The sequence below is a fragment of the Anolis carolinensis genome, unplaced genomic scaffold (assembly GCF_035594765.1).
Source record: "Anolis carolinensis isolate JA03-04 unplaced genomic scaffold, rAnoCar3.1.pri scaffold_7, whole genome shotgun sequence".
NCBI classification, from domain to species: Eukaryota; Metazoa; Chordata; class Lepidosauria; order Squamata; family Dactyloidae; genus Anolis; species Anolis carolinensis.
The window spans coordinates 18,077,125-18,096,984 of NW_026943818.1; the positions used below are offsets into that span (position 1 = coordinate 18,077,125).

The 19,860-nt window shown below is 40.3% G+C and overlaps 1 protein-coding gene across 2 annotated transcripts; it reads right to left on the bottom strand.

Moving 5' to 3' along the window:
• Positions 1-1,379: 1,379 nt before the first annotated feature.
• Positions 1,380-19,860, bottom strand: ppm1d (protein phosphatase, Mg2+/Mn2+ dependent 1D). Of its 2 annotated transcripts, none has more exons than XM_062959520.1 (6): positions 18,727-19,860; positions 14,000-14,228; positions 13,061-13,185; positions 8,739-8,929; positions 7,236-7,472; positions 1,380-2,881 (listed from the first exon to the last, which is right to left on the bottom strand). In XM_062959520.1, the coding sequence occupies exons 1-6, from the start codon at positions 18,956-18,958 to the stop codon at positions 2,357-2,359; spliced, it is 1,539 nt and encodes a 512-aa protein (XP_062815590.1). In that variant the 5' UTR covers positions 18,959-19,860; the 3' UTR covers positions 1,380-2,356. The 2 variants fall into 2 exon arrangements, with proteins under 2 accessions (XP_062815590.1, XP_016852446.2); XM_016996957.2 differs by lacking the exon at positions 18,727-19,860 and adding an exon at positions 16,318-16,825.

The following is a 19,860-nucleotide window of genomic DNA, read 5'->3' on the forward strand; positions in this document are numbered from 1 at the left end:
GCTAAGCTCTGCCCACTTGGTCTCCTAGCAACCAACTCAGCCCAGGGGACAGGCAGAGTTAGGCTTCACTTAGGCCACTTCCACAGATTATCTAAAGCCCCAGCTTCTGCCAACCCAGAAGTTCGAAAACATGCAAATGAGAGTAGATGAATAGGTACTGCTCCTGCCTGAAGGTAACAGCGTTTCATGCAGTCATTCCGGCCACATGACCTTGGAGGTGTCTATGGACAATGCCGGCTCTTCGGCTTAGAAATGGAGATGAGCCCCAACCCCCAGAGTCAGACATGACTGGACTTAATGTCAGGGGAAAACCTTTACCCTGTAACTTAACTACCACCAATTCCTCAATACTTTATTTCCCATACCACCATACTTCGCCACAGCAACGAGTGGCCGGGCACAGCTAGTGTGTGTGTGTGTGTGTGTGTGTATATATATATATATATAATATTATATACATACATATTTTATTTAATGTCTTGCCTCCCCCTTAAAATCAGCCCCTTTCTCTGAAGCAGGTAATAATAATAATAATAATAGTAATAATAATAATAACTTTATTCTTATACCCCACCCCATCTCCCCGAAGGGACTCGGGGCGGCTTACATGGGGCCAAGCCCGGACACAATGTAACAACAACAACAACATTACAATAAAACAAATATCCCAAGGTGAAAACCTTAGCCAAGATTCTGCCTGTGAATAACTCAGGAGCTGTCCATGGTGCTATAAATTCATTATATGGTCCGTTCCAGGGTCAGAGAAACAGATAACAAAGACAGAAAAATGACCTGCCTCAGGGGAGCGTGCTTGATCCATCAATGTTTAACATCTATACAAATGACTAGCCATTGCTAGAAGGCACAGAGACTTCCACCTATGCTGACGATTGCGCCATCAACGCTCAAGCAGGGAACTTTGAAAGGGTTGAACAGAAGCTCTCCGAAGCTTTAGGTGCTCTTACTGCCTATTACAGGGAAAACCAGCTGATCCTTAATCCATCTAATTCATCTATGCTGATGATTGTGCCATCACCACTCAAGCAGGGAGCCTTGAAAGGATTGAACAGAAGCTCTCCGAAGCTTTAGGTGCTCTTACTGCCTATTACAGGGAAAACCAGCTGATCCCTAATCCATCTAATTCATCTATGCTGATGATTGTGCCATCACCACTCAAGCAGGGAGCCTTGAAAGGATTGAACAGAAGCTCTCCGAAGCTTTAGGTGCTCTTACTGCCTATTACAGGGAAAACCAGTTGATTCCTAATCCATCTAAAACACAAACGTGTCCTTTTCAACTTCAGAACAGACAAGCATCTCAAGCTCTGAGGATGACCTGAGTTTCATGTTGCTGACAAAAGACAGAGAAAGGTGCCCCAAAACTTTTTGCGTAGTTTATTTTATGATAAGAATACATAATCCACATATGTAAGGAAAACTATAAAATATTCCCCTAAGAACCCATGATGCAAAGAGTAACATCACCAGCTGCCTTTCTTAGCTTGGTGTCCTCCAGATGGTGGACTAGAACTTCCATCATCCTCATACAACACAACAGAGAGACTGAAGCGATGGGAGGACCCAGAGTAGGGAATTCAGAGCATCATCTTCTGTTGGACCGTGGGGCCTTTCTAAACATGTCATTATTTTTTTTAAAAAATCTCCCAAGAACTGATAGAGGGATTTTTGTAGCCAAATATTGGTCCTTCAACTTATCAAAAGGAAGAAAAGACGCCATCATAATTACTGCATAGTATTTGAATTAAAATACAGAAACCAGCATTCTGCTGAGCGAAAGAGACTCAACATCTCTTCGGTGCACATTTCCTTTCTGCACACAGAAATCTAAAAGTTAAGAAAGAAAATAGACTTAGTATTATAGACTCTAATAGGGCCACACTCCAAGCAGAACAGTATTAAGTACTACGAAAATACATTATCTCCCATTCGGTTTAATAATTTACTTTTGTTTAAAAGTTGTGAGGTCATCGCATGGAATTTTATGCAAATCCATGACTTTTATGCCCAGGCAGACACCTTTTTCTCATCACATACACACACACACAAATGCACTGTCCCAATAAAAATGTGTTTTGATTTTGTTTTTAGCCCTGTAGTCACAATTAATGCAAGAGAAGGTTTGGCGGGGACACTACATTTGTATGGAGGAATATAAATTTACAGTCTTAATGAACGTCTACAAAAATTCACAGTTATGTTACAAGTGAGAGTACAAGGTCGGGATAAAGCTGTCGGTATACCAAGGTTTCTACATTTAAAAAAATAAAAAGTGGACAGGAAGAAATGCCCGTCGCAGTTTCAAAGGGTCCGCACCACATAAGCCAGAGGGGTCACCTTCAGCACACACACAAGGCTTTCCTGGGCTGTGGAAACAATGGCTTGCCTAGTTTCTTCTGCCTCCGGAGGCTGCGGCGCATGGCGAGCTTGTTGGGGGTTTTGTGCTGCGGCGTCGCGGACAGGCTTTCCGTCTGGGCCCCCGCGTTCCTGGCCAGACCCCACCTGGGCTTCTTGACCACCGGCCCCGAATTGGATTCTTCCAAAGTCCGTTTGAAGTTTGTGCCCGTCGGGGTGTGCTCCGGCTCGTGGGCCTTTGAGCCGTCGTTCGGAGACGCCTTGAAGGCCGTGGGGTCTAGGTCCGCCCTCCCTGAACTGGGCGGAGAGAGCGCGCTCGGGGGGCTCCCGCGGCAGGACTTCCGTACCCTCGGCCCCAGGGTCTCCTCCTGCGCTGCTCCTTCCTTAGACAACGTCAAGCTGCCTTTGGCGACATCCTCAGAGTCATTGCTCAAAACAGTGCTGCTCCGTGGGAGTAAAGGGACAGTCTCGGGGGAACTCAGGCGCGGCAACAGATCCTCTTCCACGGCCTGGTGATATGAAGAAAGAGAGCGGGGAATCATTTCTACACATTCTCCAAATATCCAAAACTTCAGCTTCCTAAGTGTCTCTCTCACTGACCTTAAAGTAGGATCTGGAGGAAGCTGCTGAACAGTAATAATAATGTGTTCAGAATCAGAATCAGAATCAGCAATTTATTACGGTCTATGACCAGAATATATAGAAACTAGCTGTGCCCGGCCACGTGTTGCTGTGGCGTTGTCTGGTGGTGTTGGTGAGAAATTGTTGAGGTAGTGGTGGTATTGAATGTCTGTTGTATGGTTGTCTTTATGTTTAGTATGCACACTGAAGTGGATTATATGGCAGTGTGGAGTCAAGATAATCCAGTTCAAAGCAGATAATATAAGATTCTAAATAGGTTATATAGCTGTGTGGAAGGGCCTTGAGTCTACATTGCCATATAATCCAGTTAAAATCTGATAATCTGTGGAAGAGGCCTAAGTGAGGCCTAACTGTGCCTGTCCCCTGGGCTGAGTAGGTTGCTAGGAAACCAAGTGGGTGGAGCTTAGCCTTCAAACTGGCAGCAGTTGGATAAAAACTATTATTCCTCTCCCTGTAATTAGGACTTTATTTTTCTTTTCCTTTTTGTTGTATCAACCTAGAGCCATGAATGATGGGTTGTGTTGTCAAATTTTGAGGTTGGTGGGCCTGTAGTTTTGTTGTTTTGTCCGCTGCCCTGATGTCATCACTCTTTTATATATATAGATGGGCACAGGTGCCCGAAAAGGGGAATCGCAGTTCCCATAAAAGTCAGATAAAAGAACAAGTTAAAAACATGCTATAATAAAAACAAATTAAAAGCAGACTATTAGCAGGGTCAGCTAATAGTAAATATCGATCCACTAAGTGGCTCTGGAGGGGGATAGAGGGAGCATTTGCAGTCTTTCAGTTATAACAGATTGCTCTGGCTACAGGCCCTGTGGGGTCAGTCATAGTCTATTTGATGGAAATTGCTGCCGCACAGAACCTGGCGACACTATAGGTTATTGCAGAACAGGAGTCTGAGAACAGCAGAGAGGTGTAGTATCTTTCAGTGCGGCCTGGATGTTTTAAAAGCCAAGGAGTGATGAAAATAATAATGTGTTGTCGAAGGCTTTCATGGCCAGGATCACAGGCTCCGTGCTGCCTAGAAAAGCAGCTGATTTTCTAGGCAGCAACGTGCAGAGTCTCTCCAAGTGTCGGCTGCTTGCCGGGAGGGACAAGACACCAGCGTGTCGGATAATGTGGTGTGTCGGATAAGCCAAAGTTGGATAACTGGAACTCTACTGCATTATTATTACTAGGTTGTTGTATGTTTTCCGGGCTGGATGGTCATGTTCCAGAAGTATTCTCTCCTGACGTTTCACCCACATCTGTGGCAGACATCCTCAGAGGTTGGGAGGTACAGTGTTCCCTCTCTTATCGCTGGGGTTTATTATTATTTATTATTATATATTTATACTCCGCTTTATCAAGTAGTCCCCCCGCCACATTAACTGCTTTGAACTGGACTATATGAGTCTACACTGCCATATAATCCAGTTCAAAGTAGAAATTCTGGATTTTATATGGCAGTGTAGATGGGGTCTGAATAACCTAAAAGCCTCAGGTTTATTATTATTTATTATTATATATTTATACTCCGCTTTATCAAGTAGTCCCCCTGCCACATTAAATGCTTTGAACTAGATTATACGAGTCTACACTGCCATATAATCCAGTTCAAAGTAGAAATTCTGGATTTTATATGGCAGTGTAGATGGGGTCTGAATAACCTAAAAGCCTCAGGTTTATTATTATTTATTATTATATATTTATACTCCGCTTTATCAAGTAGTCCCCCTGCCACATTAAATGCTTTGAACTAGATTATACGAGTCTACACTGCCATATAATCCAGTTCAAAGTAGAAATTCTGGATTTTATATGGCAGTGTAGATGGGGTCTGAATAACCTAAAAGCCTCAGGTTTATTATTATTTATTATTATATATTTATACTCCGCTTTATCAAGTAGTCCCCCTGCCACATTAAATGCTTTGAACTAGATTATACGAGTCTGCACTGCCATATAATCCAGTTCAAAGTAGAAATTCTGGATTTTATATGGCAGTGTAGATGGGGTCTGAATAACCTAAAAGCCTCAGGTTTATTATTATTTATTATTATATATTTATACTCCGCTTTATCAAGTAGTCCCCCCCGGCACATTAACTGCTTTGAACTGGACTATATGAGTCTACACTGCCATATAACCCACTTCAAAACAGATAATCTGGATTTTATATGGCAACGTAGAAGGGGCGTCAGTTAAGCATACAGGCTGTCTCCAAGTTACGGAAAAGATAGGTTCTGTAGGTTTGTTCTTAAGTTGAATTTGTATGTAAGTTGGAACAGGTACATTTTTAAGTGTAATGCCCTATCTATTATTATTATTATTATTATTATTATTATTATTATTATTATTATTATTATTATTAAATACATTTATATCCCGCCCTTCTCACCCCGAAGGGGAATCAAAGTGGCTTACAAATTAAATTTACATACAATATTATATTATTAGCATAGCACAATACTAGCAATAAATTACCATATTGTACTATATCTATATGCAATATATATAATAAATATTATTATATTGTATTATTAGTATTACAGTAGAGTCTCACTTATCCAACACTCGCTTATCCAACGTTCTGGATTATCCAACGCATTTTTGTAGTCAATGTTTTCAATATATCCTGATATTTTGGTGCTAAATTCATAAATACAGTAATTGCAACATAACATTACTGCGTATTGAACTACTTTTTCTGCCAAATTTGTTGTCTAACATGATGTTTTGGTGCTTCATTTGTAAAATCATAACCTAATTTGATGTTTAATAGGCTTTTCCTTAATGCCTCCTTATTATCCAACATATTTGCTTATCCAACATTCTGCCGGCCCGTTTATGTTGGATAAGTGAGACTCTACTGTATACTGTATTACAAAATAATATTATTAATATTATATGCATATACAATATATTATAATATTATATATTATTGTAAATTATATTGTATATATGTATATATGCATATGTGTGTGTGTATCTATCTATGTGTGTATCTATCTATCTATCTATCTATCTATCTATCTATCTATCTATCTATCTATCTAGGTCTTTCGGGCAGCTCCATGTTATTCTTGAACCCAAAGTCCTTCGTTTCCATAGGATCCAAGGTTTTATGTAAGCACACAGAGTTCAAGGGTTGACTCAACTGCCCTGGATCCAGAGATCCAGAGGTGCCCATCTTCTCCCAACTCTTTGGTGTCCCTCTCAGCCATGTCCACCTCTGGGTTCCCTTGTCTTACACAAGCTCAATTTGTCCATCTCCCCCTCCCTTTTCAACCAAGGCATCCACCTTTTTTCTTTTTTCTCACCACCAGCGCAGATACACACACCCAAAAAATGCACAAAGGAACTCAAGCTATGTTGCTACTATGACATTTATTCTCCTCTGTAGCCAAGTCCTGGGTCCTGCCTCTGGACTGCTCCTCTGACCGATCCCAGGCCCCACCTCCTTCCGCCCCTGGTCTTGCCTCGTCCCCTCTGGCCTCTCCTTCTACACAGACAGGTTCTCTGTTGAGGACAGAGAGGACCGTGTTACTCAAGGAGATCAACAGCCCTCGCCAAGCCCCATCTTCCCCACACCTTCAAGTTGGAGGAGCTTAGCCTTCTAACTGGCAGCAATTGGATAAAAGCAATTATTCCTCTCTCTCTAATTAGGACTTTATTTTTCTTTTCTTTTTGTTGTATCAACCTAGAGGCGTGGATGATGGGTTGTGTTGTCAAATTTCGAGGTTGGGGGGCCTGTAGTTTTGTTGTTTTGTGGGTCGCCGTGATGCCATCACTCTTTTATATATAGAGATATTATAATATAATATAATAATATAATATATTATATATTACATGTAATATTATTAATATTACAATATATAGATATAGTACAATATGGTAATTTATTGCCAGTATTGTGCTATGCTAATAATATAATATTGTATGTAAATTTAATTTGTAAGCCGCTCTGAGTCCCGTTCGGGGTGAGAAGGGCGGGATATAAATGTATTAAATAAATAAATACCATTGTTGTGCTGATCTCTTGGACTTTGTAAAAGTTCCTGTGTTATTTGTTCTGCAAAGCTGAGTGGTACATCATTCCGCAGGAGCTCCTATCTGTCACCCACTATCCCCAACATCATCCAACGCTGTGATTCCATGACGGCCAAAAGAAGCTCTTCTCTCCCTATCTCTCAGGATATTGCAACACGGATACTCATCTCCACCTGCTTCTCTTACCTTGACTGGCAGAGTGGAGCACTGCGACTGAGTCCACATTTCGAGGCTGCTGTAGGAAGGGCCCTCCGCCAAGTTGAAGCACAGCTTCTCCTCGCTTTCCAGGTCCGTGTGGCAGCTCCGACCCGAAGAGATGCTGATCACGATGGCGCTGGTGTTGTCCGCCCGGAGCATGCGCTGCCTCCACCGGCCCAGGGCTCGGTTCACCAGCATTTTGGCCAAGGATTGTTGGTGCTCTCCCTTGGGTAAGAAGGGGAAAAGGGGAGGACACAGTCAACATCCTAGATATGCCATCGTTGGGAGGTGAAATCTTCTGAACAGGGGCACAGAGAGCAAGGGCCAGGCTGTGGTGCAGCTGGTTAGTAGCCAGCTACAATAAATCACTACTGACCGAAAGGTCATGAGATCGAAGCCCGGGTCGGATTGAGCTCCCGACCATTTAATAGCCTAGCTCGCTGTTGACCTAAGCAGCTCAAAAGACAGTTGCGTCTGTCAAGTAGGAAATGTAGGTACCGTTTCATGCGGGGAGGCTAATTTAACTAATTTATGACACCATTAAGAGCCTCTGGTGGCCTAGGGGACAAAAGCCTTGTGACTTGAAGCTTGGGTTGCTGACCTGAAGGCTGCCAGGTTAGAATCCCACCCGAGGAGAGCGCGGATGAGCTCCCTCTATCAGCTCCAGCTCCATGCGGGGACATGAGAGAAGCCTCCCACAAGGATGGTAAAACATCAAAAAAAAAAAACATCCGGGTGTCCCCTGGGCAACGTCCTTGCAGACAGCCAATTCTCTCACTCCAGAAGCAACTCCGGTTGCTCCTGACACGAAAAAAATAAAAATAAAATAAAATGACACCATAAAATTGTCAGCGGCGCACGGAAAGGAATGAGGAAGTAATACCATCAAGGACTCGGTGTCACAAGTGGACAGTGAAGCGACAGTTCCCCCTGTGGCCGGAATCAAGCATACCCTCAGGAAGCCGGAAGTTGGAAAATATTAAATTGCCTCTGTGTCTGTCTATATGTTGTACATCTAATGGCACTGAATGTTTGCTATGTCTATGTGCATTGTGATCAGCCCTGACCCCCCTTCGGGGTGAGAAAGAAGGGCGGAATATAAATAGTGCAAATAAATAAATAAAATAAACACCGTGTGTGTGTGTGTGTGTGTGTGTGTGTGTGTGTATCTGACTGGAGTTATTTAAAAATGTACTTGTTCTGACTTACAAAAAAATCCAAGTTGTTCACAACTTGGAGACTGCCTGTATACAGAAATATCAAAACCAATAAATGTTCTCAGTACCGTTTCGGTTGACTTGAAGGTTGGGTTGCTGACCTGAAGGTTGCTGGTTCGAATCCAGGGAGAGCACAGATGAGCAACCTCTGTCAGCTCCAGCTTCCCATGCAATAAAAACATCAAACATGCGAGCAATGTCCTCTGGGCAACGTCTTTGCAGACGGCCAATTCTCTCACACCAGAAGTACCCTTTCAACTAAGCTCACACTCACCATAAAATACTTCTTCTCTTCATGGTCCTGACACATGGAAATGGCTTCCTGGGGAGAGATCATGTTCCACAGCCCATCGCTGCCCAGAATGATGTATTTGTGCTTTTGGGGATCCAGCGTGTGGACACTCGTGTCCGGCTCTGGAGACACAATGAATTCGCCGCTGTAGAAGTCGTAGCTCCATAGGTCACCTGGATTGGGAAAGACAAGATATGTCAGGGCAAAACACAAAGAGGCAGGTTGATTGATTCCCTGCAGAAGCGTTGACGTTATCATCCCCAAATGCAGTATTACTGATACAGAATTGTCTTTGTTTATAAAACAAAAATCCATCTCTCTCTCTCTCTCTGTATACATAAAAGTTTCACCCTAGATGTTCTGTTTTTCCTCTAGAAAGGACATCCCAACATGGCCAACTCTGAATACTGGTGGGGTTGGAACAATGACAGAGGATGATGGGAGTAGTAGATTACAGTAGAGTCTCACTTATCCAACATTCGCTTACCCAACGTTCTGGATTATCCAACACATTTTTGTAGTCAATGTTTTCAATATATCGTGATTTTTGGTGCTAAATTCATAAATACAGTAATTACTACATAGCATTATTGCATATTAAACTACTTTTTCTGTCAAATTTGTTGTATAACATGATGTTTTGGTGCTTAATTTGTAAAATCATAACCTAATTTAATGTTTAATAATGCTTTTCCTTAATCTCTCCTTATTATCCAACATATTCGCTTATCCAATGTTCTGCCGGCCCGTTTATGTTGGATAAGTGAGACTCTACTGTACCTATATTCTTATGCATTTTCTAATGGTTCCATTCTTAAAATCTAAAAGCCAACAATGAGTACTTTTATGTTTATCACTATAAAAGACCTAACTCAAGCATCGTCCGGTACCTAAGCCAGTATAATCTAAAACTCAAACACTCATGGAACACCAACATGACTGTTCTTTTGCAATAACATCAATAGGTGCTTAACTGGACAGAAACTCATACGGCACAGAAATATTCACAAACTCAGAGCCTGAAAATGTTTCTTTAAAGATTTTTTAAAATATTACGAATAGCATCATGAAGTTCGTAGTCTGCAAAACAACTTTTCCAACTCGAATCTAGCACCCACCACAACATAATGATATAATTACATAATAAACATCTCGTACCCCGAAGCATCAGTCAAGCTGGGCCTCTTCTGTTCTTCTACGCTCTTATCTTTGTGTTCCTCCTTCCGTGCCCAATCCATTCAAAGAAAAGCCCACTCAAACAATATGAAGAGATAATCCAGGTTCTCGGAATAAGCCTCTCCCCATTAGCTGCCCCTGAAACAACCGCATTCCCGCAAGACGGAAAGGAGCAATTCAAAGCAATTACTCTTTTTTACTAGCGCAAAAGGAGAAAAACAGCCCTCTCTCCATCCTGGTTCAAGAGCCAATTCACCTCTGCTGCAGCAGACAAGAGACTGGAGAAAAGCCTGTGTTTCCATTAAAAACCCTAATTAAAAAATGTAAAAGGCTCTAACAGGAGAGGGCCGCTCGGCCCATCTGCCAATTAGCACAGGAAGGCCAGGAGAGCAAAAAGCCTGAAGAGGCCGCTGCATGGAAACAGCTGCCGCCGGGTCACTACAACCCAGGTAAGTGGCACTAAGCGCCAATCAAAGTAAACAACAGGTAATAAGGCCGGATTTGGACAGAGAAGGATGAGAGACTGTATATACTCCAGTATAAGCCTACTTTTTTAGCCCTTTTTTAAGACTGAAAAAGCCCCCCGCGGCTTATACTCGGGTGAGGGTCCTGGTTGGCATATATTTGGGTCAGCTTATACTCCAGAATATATGGTACATTTATTATTTTTCTCTATTATTATTGGTATGATTACATTTATTATTTTTCTCTATTATTGTTGCTACTATTACATTTATTTTACTCTATTTTTATTATTATTAATACATTTATTATTTCACTCTGATCTTACTATTATCATTATTGCATTTATTATTTTACTCTATTTATTATTACATGTATTATTTTCCTGTATTTATTATTATTATTATTATTATTATTATTATTATTATTATTATTACATGTATTATTTTACTCTATTATTATTAAAAGGATACATAAGCACATTTACATTGAAGAAGATGAGAACAATGACTTGATCAGGGTGGGACAGTCTTATCTGAAATTTGAGCATTATGTAAATACAGTAGAGTCTCACTTATCCAACACTTGCTTATCCAACGTTCTGGATTATCCAACACATTTTTGTAGTCAATGTTTTCAATATATCGTGGTATTTTGATGCTAAATTTGTAAATAGAGTAATTACTACATAGCATTACTGTATATTGAACTACTTTTTCTGTCAAATGTGTTGTATAACATGATGCTTTGGTGTTTAATTTATAAAATCATAACGTAATTTGATGTTTAATAGGCTTTTCCTTAATCCCTCCTTATTATCCAACATATTCGCTTATCCAACGTTCTGCTGGCCCGTTTACGTTGGATAAGTTAGACTCTACTGTATTCAAAAACATTTAACGTACTGATGCCTCAATTAATGTAATTTTATTGGTATCTATTTTTATTTCTGAAATTTCCCACTCTCGGCTTATACTGGAGTCAATGTTTTCCCAGTTTTTTGTGGTACAATTATATTTGGGTCGGCTTATACTCGAGTATATACGGTTTCTCATTTTCAGTGAGCCGTGGAGTTATCAAAATTCTGGAAATTCCAAAACTTGGGAGGGGTGGACTTGGAAACTCCCAAATCTTTTGGAAAAAAACCCAAACTCTAAATAGCAGTTTCATCTATGCTGATGATCGTGCCATCACCGCTCAAGCAGGGAGCTTTGAAATGGTTGAACAGAAGCTCTCCAAAACTTTAGGTGCTCTTACTGCCTATTACAGAGAAAACCAGCTGATTCCCAATCCATCTAAAATGTATTTATTTATTTTAATTTATTTTATTTTATTTAGATACCACTCTTCTCCCCCACGCTCGGGCAACAACAGAAAACTTCCCCCAAAAGGGAAAATATTGGAGAGGCGCACAAAATATTCATGGGGCAGAATATGGGACGGCAAGACTGGGCCAGAGGGAATTCTCTCATTTGTGGGAAAGAAGGGTTAATCTAACTCAGCACTCTATAATTAAAACACAAACCATCTGCTCGTCTCCATCTGGCTTTCATTTCCTTACAATAGGAAGCAAAGGGGGAGCCATATTTTTGCTGCATACATTTCTGACAATGGTTTCCAAACCAAGCTCAGTTGAGGCCAACCACATGGGTTCAAGCCTCCCCTCCTCCTCCTTCCATTGAAACCATCTCCTGCAGACACCAAGTATTAATAATAATAATAATAATAATAATAATAATAATACTTTATTTATATACCGCCCTATCTCCTCAAGGGACTCAGGGCGGTTTCCGATACAACAGAGAACATTCAACAAGATAAAACCATACAGCAATTACGACATAATACCACATTGGCATAGATGTATAAGACATATAAACAGTTAACAAAGAATTAACACCAAGTCTTGCTATGGGCTTTACTGTTTCTGGATTTGGATTTTATCCAAATGGCAATCGTCTATTAATATTCTATGGTTTGTGTCCCAACAGATCCAAGGACTCAACAGATTAAGCCATAACCGTCAAAGTGGTGCCAAAGTGCATTAATTTTACAGTACAGACACACCAAGAGCTATTTCATTTTGTACATCTGACTCAAACTGCAAACCTGTTGAACAGTCCTCCTTCTTTTGTGTTCTAGGTTCCTATCCCTAATCTTTCCATGTTATTCCCACCTGGAGAACACATCTACCTGTTGAGCGAGGCATAGAAACAAATATCCATTTTGTTCTCTTCCAAAGGTAACTCTGATTTTAAAAGAGTTGTAGCCAGTTTAGTTGCAAAGTTGGAGTTCAGAAAGTCTATGATCTAGTTACTAGAGATGTGCGTGAATTTTTTTCCCTTCATTTCCTTTGTGCTATCGTTTCGACCATTTGTCTACACAAAACGAATGACGACATTTTCATAGGAAACGAGAGGTGAGACAAAAATGACAGCCGCACCGTCATAGTGCTTGCTTTCGTTTTCATTTAGTTTCCCTTTTGTTTCTGCCCCGTAACAATAAGCAGGTACTGACAAAGGGTATATTAACACCCATTGGCACACATCAGATTTTCCTCTCCCAGGCTCAGCATTACATTCCCAGACTAGCTAGCTATACAATTTCTAGACGGAGACCTGAATCTATAGGTATCTCTCCCCACTCTCTGCCACGGTTATGCTTACCAAGGGCCCGGGCCACTGCCAGGAAAGGGATCTGGTCCATGACGGTGCTCCGCCTCACAGGGCCGTTGTGTGTCAGACAAGGCCTCTTCCACACAACCCGATTCACGCCAGATTTGTTGATCACGCTGGAAGGGACAGGGAAGGGAAGCCAAAACAGTAATGTTATGTTGTAATTACTGTATTTACGAATTTAGCACCAAAATATCACGATATAGTGAAAACATTGACTACAAAAATGGCTTGGATAATCCAGAACCTTGGATAAGCGAGTCTTGGATAAGTGAGACTCTACTGTAATTGGTTTACTGTAATTGGTTTACTCACAAACTTCATGCATTCAGCATACAATCTTGGCTTATCAATCCAGTTACAAATAGATTTGAAGTAGTTTCTGTGTGTACGAGTATTTAAAAAAACTCCAAAATCAGGACAGTCAATAAACAACAACATTCCAAAAATGGTAATTCTAGACAGGAAACAATCAGGACCAGCTAACACCTCCCAACACAAGGCATCTTTCTTAGAATCTACAGTCCATAGTCCAATGGAGTCTACTGGCTTCTGTACAGCATACTGTTCCTGTATTAAAATCTGAAGCATACAGTTATAAACTGAACTATTCTAAAATGGAGTCTGAGCCCTGAACAAGCCCAGATCAGATCATATGGTCCGTAGCCCCTCTCACAACAAAGCATTATGGTAAAATTGCATATCAATACACACATATGCAATACAATAAGCAATTATATTTATAACAACTAGTGGAGGCTTATTGAGACTCGCAGCCTTGCTCCTGTAGCTTTTGAATTCCCACAACAAGAGGCTCTATTTCTGGACTCTTGCAATTCTGCTTTTATGGAGTTGCAACAACACTCCTTGTATCTATTATTACTATTATTATTATTATTATTAAAATACGATGGTGTTTTGGTGCTCTACCTGCCCCCGAGGCCTTCGATCCGCTGCCGCTCCTTGGGGAGCTCCGGCTTGTGGTCCTGCGTCACCTCCACGGCCCGGACAAAGTCGTCTTTGGGGTCGTCCTGGACGCCGAGCACCACGCCGGAGTCACCCACGTGCGCCACGTACATCTTGGAGCCCCGGATGATGACCACGCTGGCTGTCGTCCCCGACGTGCTCGGAAGGCCGCTCATCGTCTTTGGCCACTCAGCTGCAGAGGGAAGAGAGAAAGGGGTGAACTCTGGAGGCTTTTAAGCACAGAATGTATGGCCATCTGTTGGGAGGGCTTTGATTGTGCCTTCCTGCATGGCAGGGCCTTGGTCTGGGTGGCTTTTGGAGTCTCTTCCAACTCTAGGATTCTATTATTCTCATTCTCACAGGAAGTACGAGACATCTTTTGACCCAGATGATGGTGATACTACTACTACTACTACTACTACTACTACTACTATTATTATTATTTCTTCCTTAAATCAGGACCCAAAGCATCTACAAATGCCATCTTCTCACTTAAGGTGAGTGAGAATTATCCATATTACAATATTTTCAATGATTATTTCTTTTTTCCCCCCAGCAGTTTGTCATCTCTGAATTGATCCTCGGCCAACTTTCAAAACAAATTGAGTTCCATTCAGTCCTAAAACCCATCTAATAAATAGACTTTGAATGCATATAAGGATGAGATGTATTCTAAAGAACTGCAGTATTGCTAAGAATTTGGAGGGAGAGAAGAACAGGCAGACACAACAGGAAGGGGAATGCAGTTTGGCACCACTCAAAGTATTTTTGGCTCAATGCTATGGAATCCTGGGATTTATAGTTTGGTGAGGCTGCTGGCAGTTCAAGTGGCGCCAAGCTGCACTAATTCTACAGTGTAAACGCACCCAAGGAAGTAATTATGGGATTTCGTGGTGACACCAGTTCTGCCAGTCCTGACATATTACACAGAAGAGACAAGAGTCCTTTCTCTCTACAGTTATATAAATCTTCCTTGCTTCCTTGCTTAGTTTCTCCAATAGACCTCACAACCTCTGAGGATGCCTGCCACAGAGGTGGGCAAAACGTCAGGAGAGAATGCTTCTGCAACATGGCAGTACAGCCTGGAAACATACAACCACCCTGATATAAATAATCTTAATAATAATAATAATAATAATAATAATAATAATAATGGGTTTGTTGGGGGGAAACCAATAATAATAATAATAATAATAATAATGTGCTTGCTGGAAGGAAACCAATAATAATAATAATAATAATAATAATAATAATAATAATGGGCTTGCTGGGAGGAAGCCAATAATAATAATAATAATAATAATGATGGGCTTGTTGGGGAGAAACCAATAATAATAATAATGATAATAATAATAATAATAATAATGGGCTTGTTGGGGGAAACCAATAATAATAATAATAATAATAATAATAATAATAGGCTTGTTGGGGGGAAACCAATAATAATAATAATTATAATAATGGACTTGCTGGGGGAAAACCAATAATAATAATAATAATAATAATAATAATAGGCTTGTTGGGGGGAAACCAATAATAATAATAATTATAATAATGGACTTGCTGGGGGTAAACAAAAAATAATAATAATAAATCCAGCATATCTATTCTGTTTGCTGTGTCATACAATAATAATAATAATGGACTTGTTGGGGGGGAACCAATAATAATAATAATAATAATAAATCCAGCATATCTATTCTGTTTGCTGTGTCATACAATAATAATAATAATGGGTTTGTTTGGGGGAACCAATAATAATAATAATAATAATAATGGGCTTGTTGGAGGCAAACCATTAATAATAATAATAATGGGCTTGTTGGGGGGGGGAACCAATAATAATAATAATAATAATAATAATAATAAATCCAGCATATCTATTCTGTTTGCTGTGTCATACAATAATAATAATAATAATGGACTTGCTGGGGGAAACCAATAATAATAATAATAATAATAATAATAATAATAATGGACTTGCTAGGGGAAAACCAATAATAATAATAATAATGGGCTTGTTGGGGGGAAACCAATAATAACAATAATAATAATAATAATAATAATAGACTTGCTGGGGGGAAACCAATAATAATAATAGTAATAATGATGATGATGATGATGGGGCTTGTTGTTGGGGGGGAAGCAAGAGCTGTGGTCCCCCGAGACCAAACCAGGAGTGACAGGGCTTGACAGGCATGGCTTTGAATGCTCCCACTGCGACTCCCATCGTCCCCAATGAGTAATGGAGGCACGAATTCGGCCTGTCCGGGAAGACTCACGGAGCTGCTTCCACATGGCGCGGTGGCAGGCGAGGAAGCCCTTGCGGAGGGCGGCGCAGACGGCGCGGGGCTCGGCCGAGCGGAAGCCCTTCTGCTTCTTGATGAAGGCCCAGAGGTGCTCCCGGGCGAAGAGGGCCGCCTCCCGCCCGCCGTGCCCGTCGCACACCGCGAAGAAGGCCACCGAGCGGGCCTTGGCCGCCTCCGCCTCGGCCTCCTTCTCGGGCTCCACCAGGATGTGGGTCACGTCCTCCATGTACTTGCGCCCGCCCTGGTCCGAGAAGAGGCTCACCGCCAGCGCGCACCCCGCCCCGGCCTCCATGAGCCTCCCCCGGGCCCTGCCACCACCAGCCGGGAGGAGGATTGTTGTGGGGCCGAGGAGGCCCTCCTGCGCACGCGCAGAACCCGCCTCGCCACAACCGGGGGACGGAGCGCCGCCGAGACCAACGTTCTACCAGCACTAGGAGGAAGAGCCCGCCCCCTCGACCTGTCAATCACTCAATCCATCTGTCCAGGACGCGGCTGGGACTGGGCCCGACTCCGAGATCGCTCTGCGCAGGCGCGGAACCAACCACCAACCACACTAAGGGATGATGGGACAACACATTCCATGCGGAAGGAGGCGGAGTTAGAATAATAATAATAATAATAATAATAATAATAATAATAATAATATAATTATTATTATTATTATTATTGACACAGTGTCTTACTATGCTGTTGTGTCAATAATAATAATAATACAGTAGAGTCTCACTTATCCAAGATAAACGGGCCGGCAGAACATTGGATAATACTATTGCAGTAGAGTCTCATTATTATTATTATTATTCGTTTCCCCCAGCAAGTCTATTATTATTATTATTATTATTATTATTATTATTATTATTATTATTATTATTATTCGTTTTCCCCTAGAAAGTCCATTATTATTATTATTATTATTATTATTATTATTAATATTGGTTACCTCCCAGCAAGTCTATTATTATTACTATTATTGTTATTGGTTTCCCCCCCAACAACCACATTATTATTATTATTGGTTTCCCCCCAACAAGCCCATTATTATTATTATTATTATTATTATTATTATTATTATTATTATTATTAGTTTCCCCTCAACAAGCCTATTATTATTATTATTATTATTATTATTATTATTATTATTAGTTTCACTCCAGCAAGTCCATTATTATTATTGTTATTATTGTTGGTTTCCCCCCAGCAAGTCCATTATTATTATTATTACAGTAGAGTCTCACTTATCCAAGCCTCGCTTATCCAAGCCTCTGGATTACCCAAGCCATTTTTGTCATCAATGTTTTCAATATATAGTGATATTTTGGTGCTAAATTTGTAAATACAGTAATTAGAACATAACATTACTGCGTATTGAACTACTTTTTCTGTCAAATTTGTTGTCTAACATGATGTTTTGGTGCTTAATTTGTAAAATCATAACCTAATTTGATGTTTAATAGCCTTTTCCGTTATTCCTCCTTATTATCCAAGATATTCACTTATCCAAGGTTCTGCCGGCCCGTTTGGCTTGGATAAGTGAGACTCTACTGTATAATATATTGTATATACATGTAATACATGTAATATTAATAATAATATTATGATGTAATACAATGTAATAATTATAATTCACTATTATAATTGTATATTTATATTGCATGCAATATTACTAATAATATTGCAATATAGTCATATAATATAATATATTGTATGTATATACACAGTAGTCTCGCTTATCCAATGTAAACAGGCCGGCAGAACGTTGGATAAGCTAATATCTTGGATAAAGAGAGACTAAGGAAAAGCCTATTAAACATCAAATTAGGTTATGATTTTACAAATTAAGCACCAAAACATCATGTTTTACAAGAAATTGACATAAAAAGCACTTCAATACAGAGTAATGTTATGTAGTAATTACTGTATTTACGAATTTAGCACCAAAACATGGCAACATTTACTACAAAAACATTGACTACCAAAAGGCAGACTGCCTTGGATAATACAGAACCTTGGATAAGTGAGACTCTACTGTAATAATAATAATAAATCACACAGTCCTAAACGCTTGGGAAGTGTTCGACTTGTGATTTTGTGATACGAAATCCAGGATATCTATCTTGTTTGCTGTGTCATACTATGTTGTTGTGTCAATAATAATAATAATAATAATAATAATTTGAGAACACAGAAATGCTGCACCACTCTCACAACCACTATGTCAGACTACACCAGGCATTATTTATTTATTTGTTTATTTCTATCCCGCTAACATGGGGCCAAGCCCAAACAATTACAATAAAACAAAATAAAATACATACAAGACACCACAACATCCAATAAAAATGCTTATTCAATAACAGCAATAAGATCTACAGAGATACTTACAGGAACACCCCAGCAAGCAAGAATCCAAAAGTGGCAGGCTAAAAACCAGAACCTCAATCAGTGGCTGATAATGGGTGATGAACTCCCCCCTTGGTACACAGAAGACTGGGTGACTTGGAAAGCACTGAACAGGCTGCGCTCTGGCACCATAAGATACAGAACCAATCTTAGGAAATCGGGCTACAAAGTGGAGTCCATGATATGCGAGTGTGGAGAAAAACACAGACCACATACAAAGGACCTTCTCACAGCGACAAGAGAGGCTCTACAAGTGGCCAGCTTCTGGTCCAGGGAAATCTAGGATAATGACAAGTTTTCTAACTTTGTGCTTTTTAAAAACAAACATTACTGTACCCCCAATTTGCTTGTGATACAACAAAGTGAGCCCTGTAGTGACCTAATGCCCGGTTCCTTTGGCATACCAGATGGACACATTGGGCATTGCACCTCCTTAATAGTCTGCTCCTAATTTAAACTAGTCGGCTCCAATCTATGGTCCTTTGCTGTCATCCAGTGGTCATATCAGAAAATTGGACCATTTTCCACCCCAGAGATACTCCTTCATTAAAATCATTTGGGGAGGGAGGAAATAGGGTAGAAATAATAAAGAATCAGAGTTGGAAGAGCAGGAACTGAACATACTAGACACGTTTGGGGAGAATAAACAATAATTTATAGGAGTTGTAGGTACTGGGATGTATATTTGAGTTTTATTCGATGCTTAGACCATACGTCTTTCACATATAAGGCAAACAAATAAATATATGAAAACCAGATTATTAAATTCAATATAAAACACACCATTAAAATCCTATATAAAGCATTACAATGCAAAATATATCAATGTCGAGATATGCCCTTAAAATACTACATATTGAATGGACTAGCACCCTACAGCCAGAGAGCATACTGAACCCCACTAATGATACATCCAGAGCAAAGTTGCCCAATGCAACAAACTTTAAGGACTGATGGAGTTTCCCGGGGTTAATCTGGCATGATATGAGTTGTTCACCCACAACCTTATATATTTTGTACAATTAAAAAACTGACCTTTTCAAATAACTGAGCAATATCGGGTACCCAAGCTAGTGTATGTATGTGTACTTTTGTTTTATGTAAAATGTCTTTGTC

Coding starts and splice junctions, on each gene's coding strand:
- ppm1d (XM_016996957.2), bottom strand. CDS start 16,636: ATGGAGGCCGGGGCGGGGTGCGCGCTGGCGGTGAGCCTCTTCTCGGAC. Junction 8,930..13,060: donor GGCAGTGGCCCGGGCCCTTG/GTAAGCATAACC, acceptor TTCCCAATCCAG/GTGACCTATGGAGCTACGAC. Junction 7,473..8,738: donor AAGAGAAGAAGTATTTTATG/GTGAGTGTGAGC, acceptor TTCTTACCCAAG/GGAGAGCACCAACAATCCTT.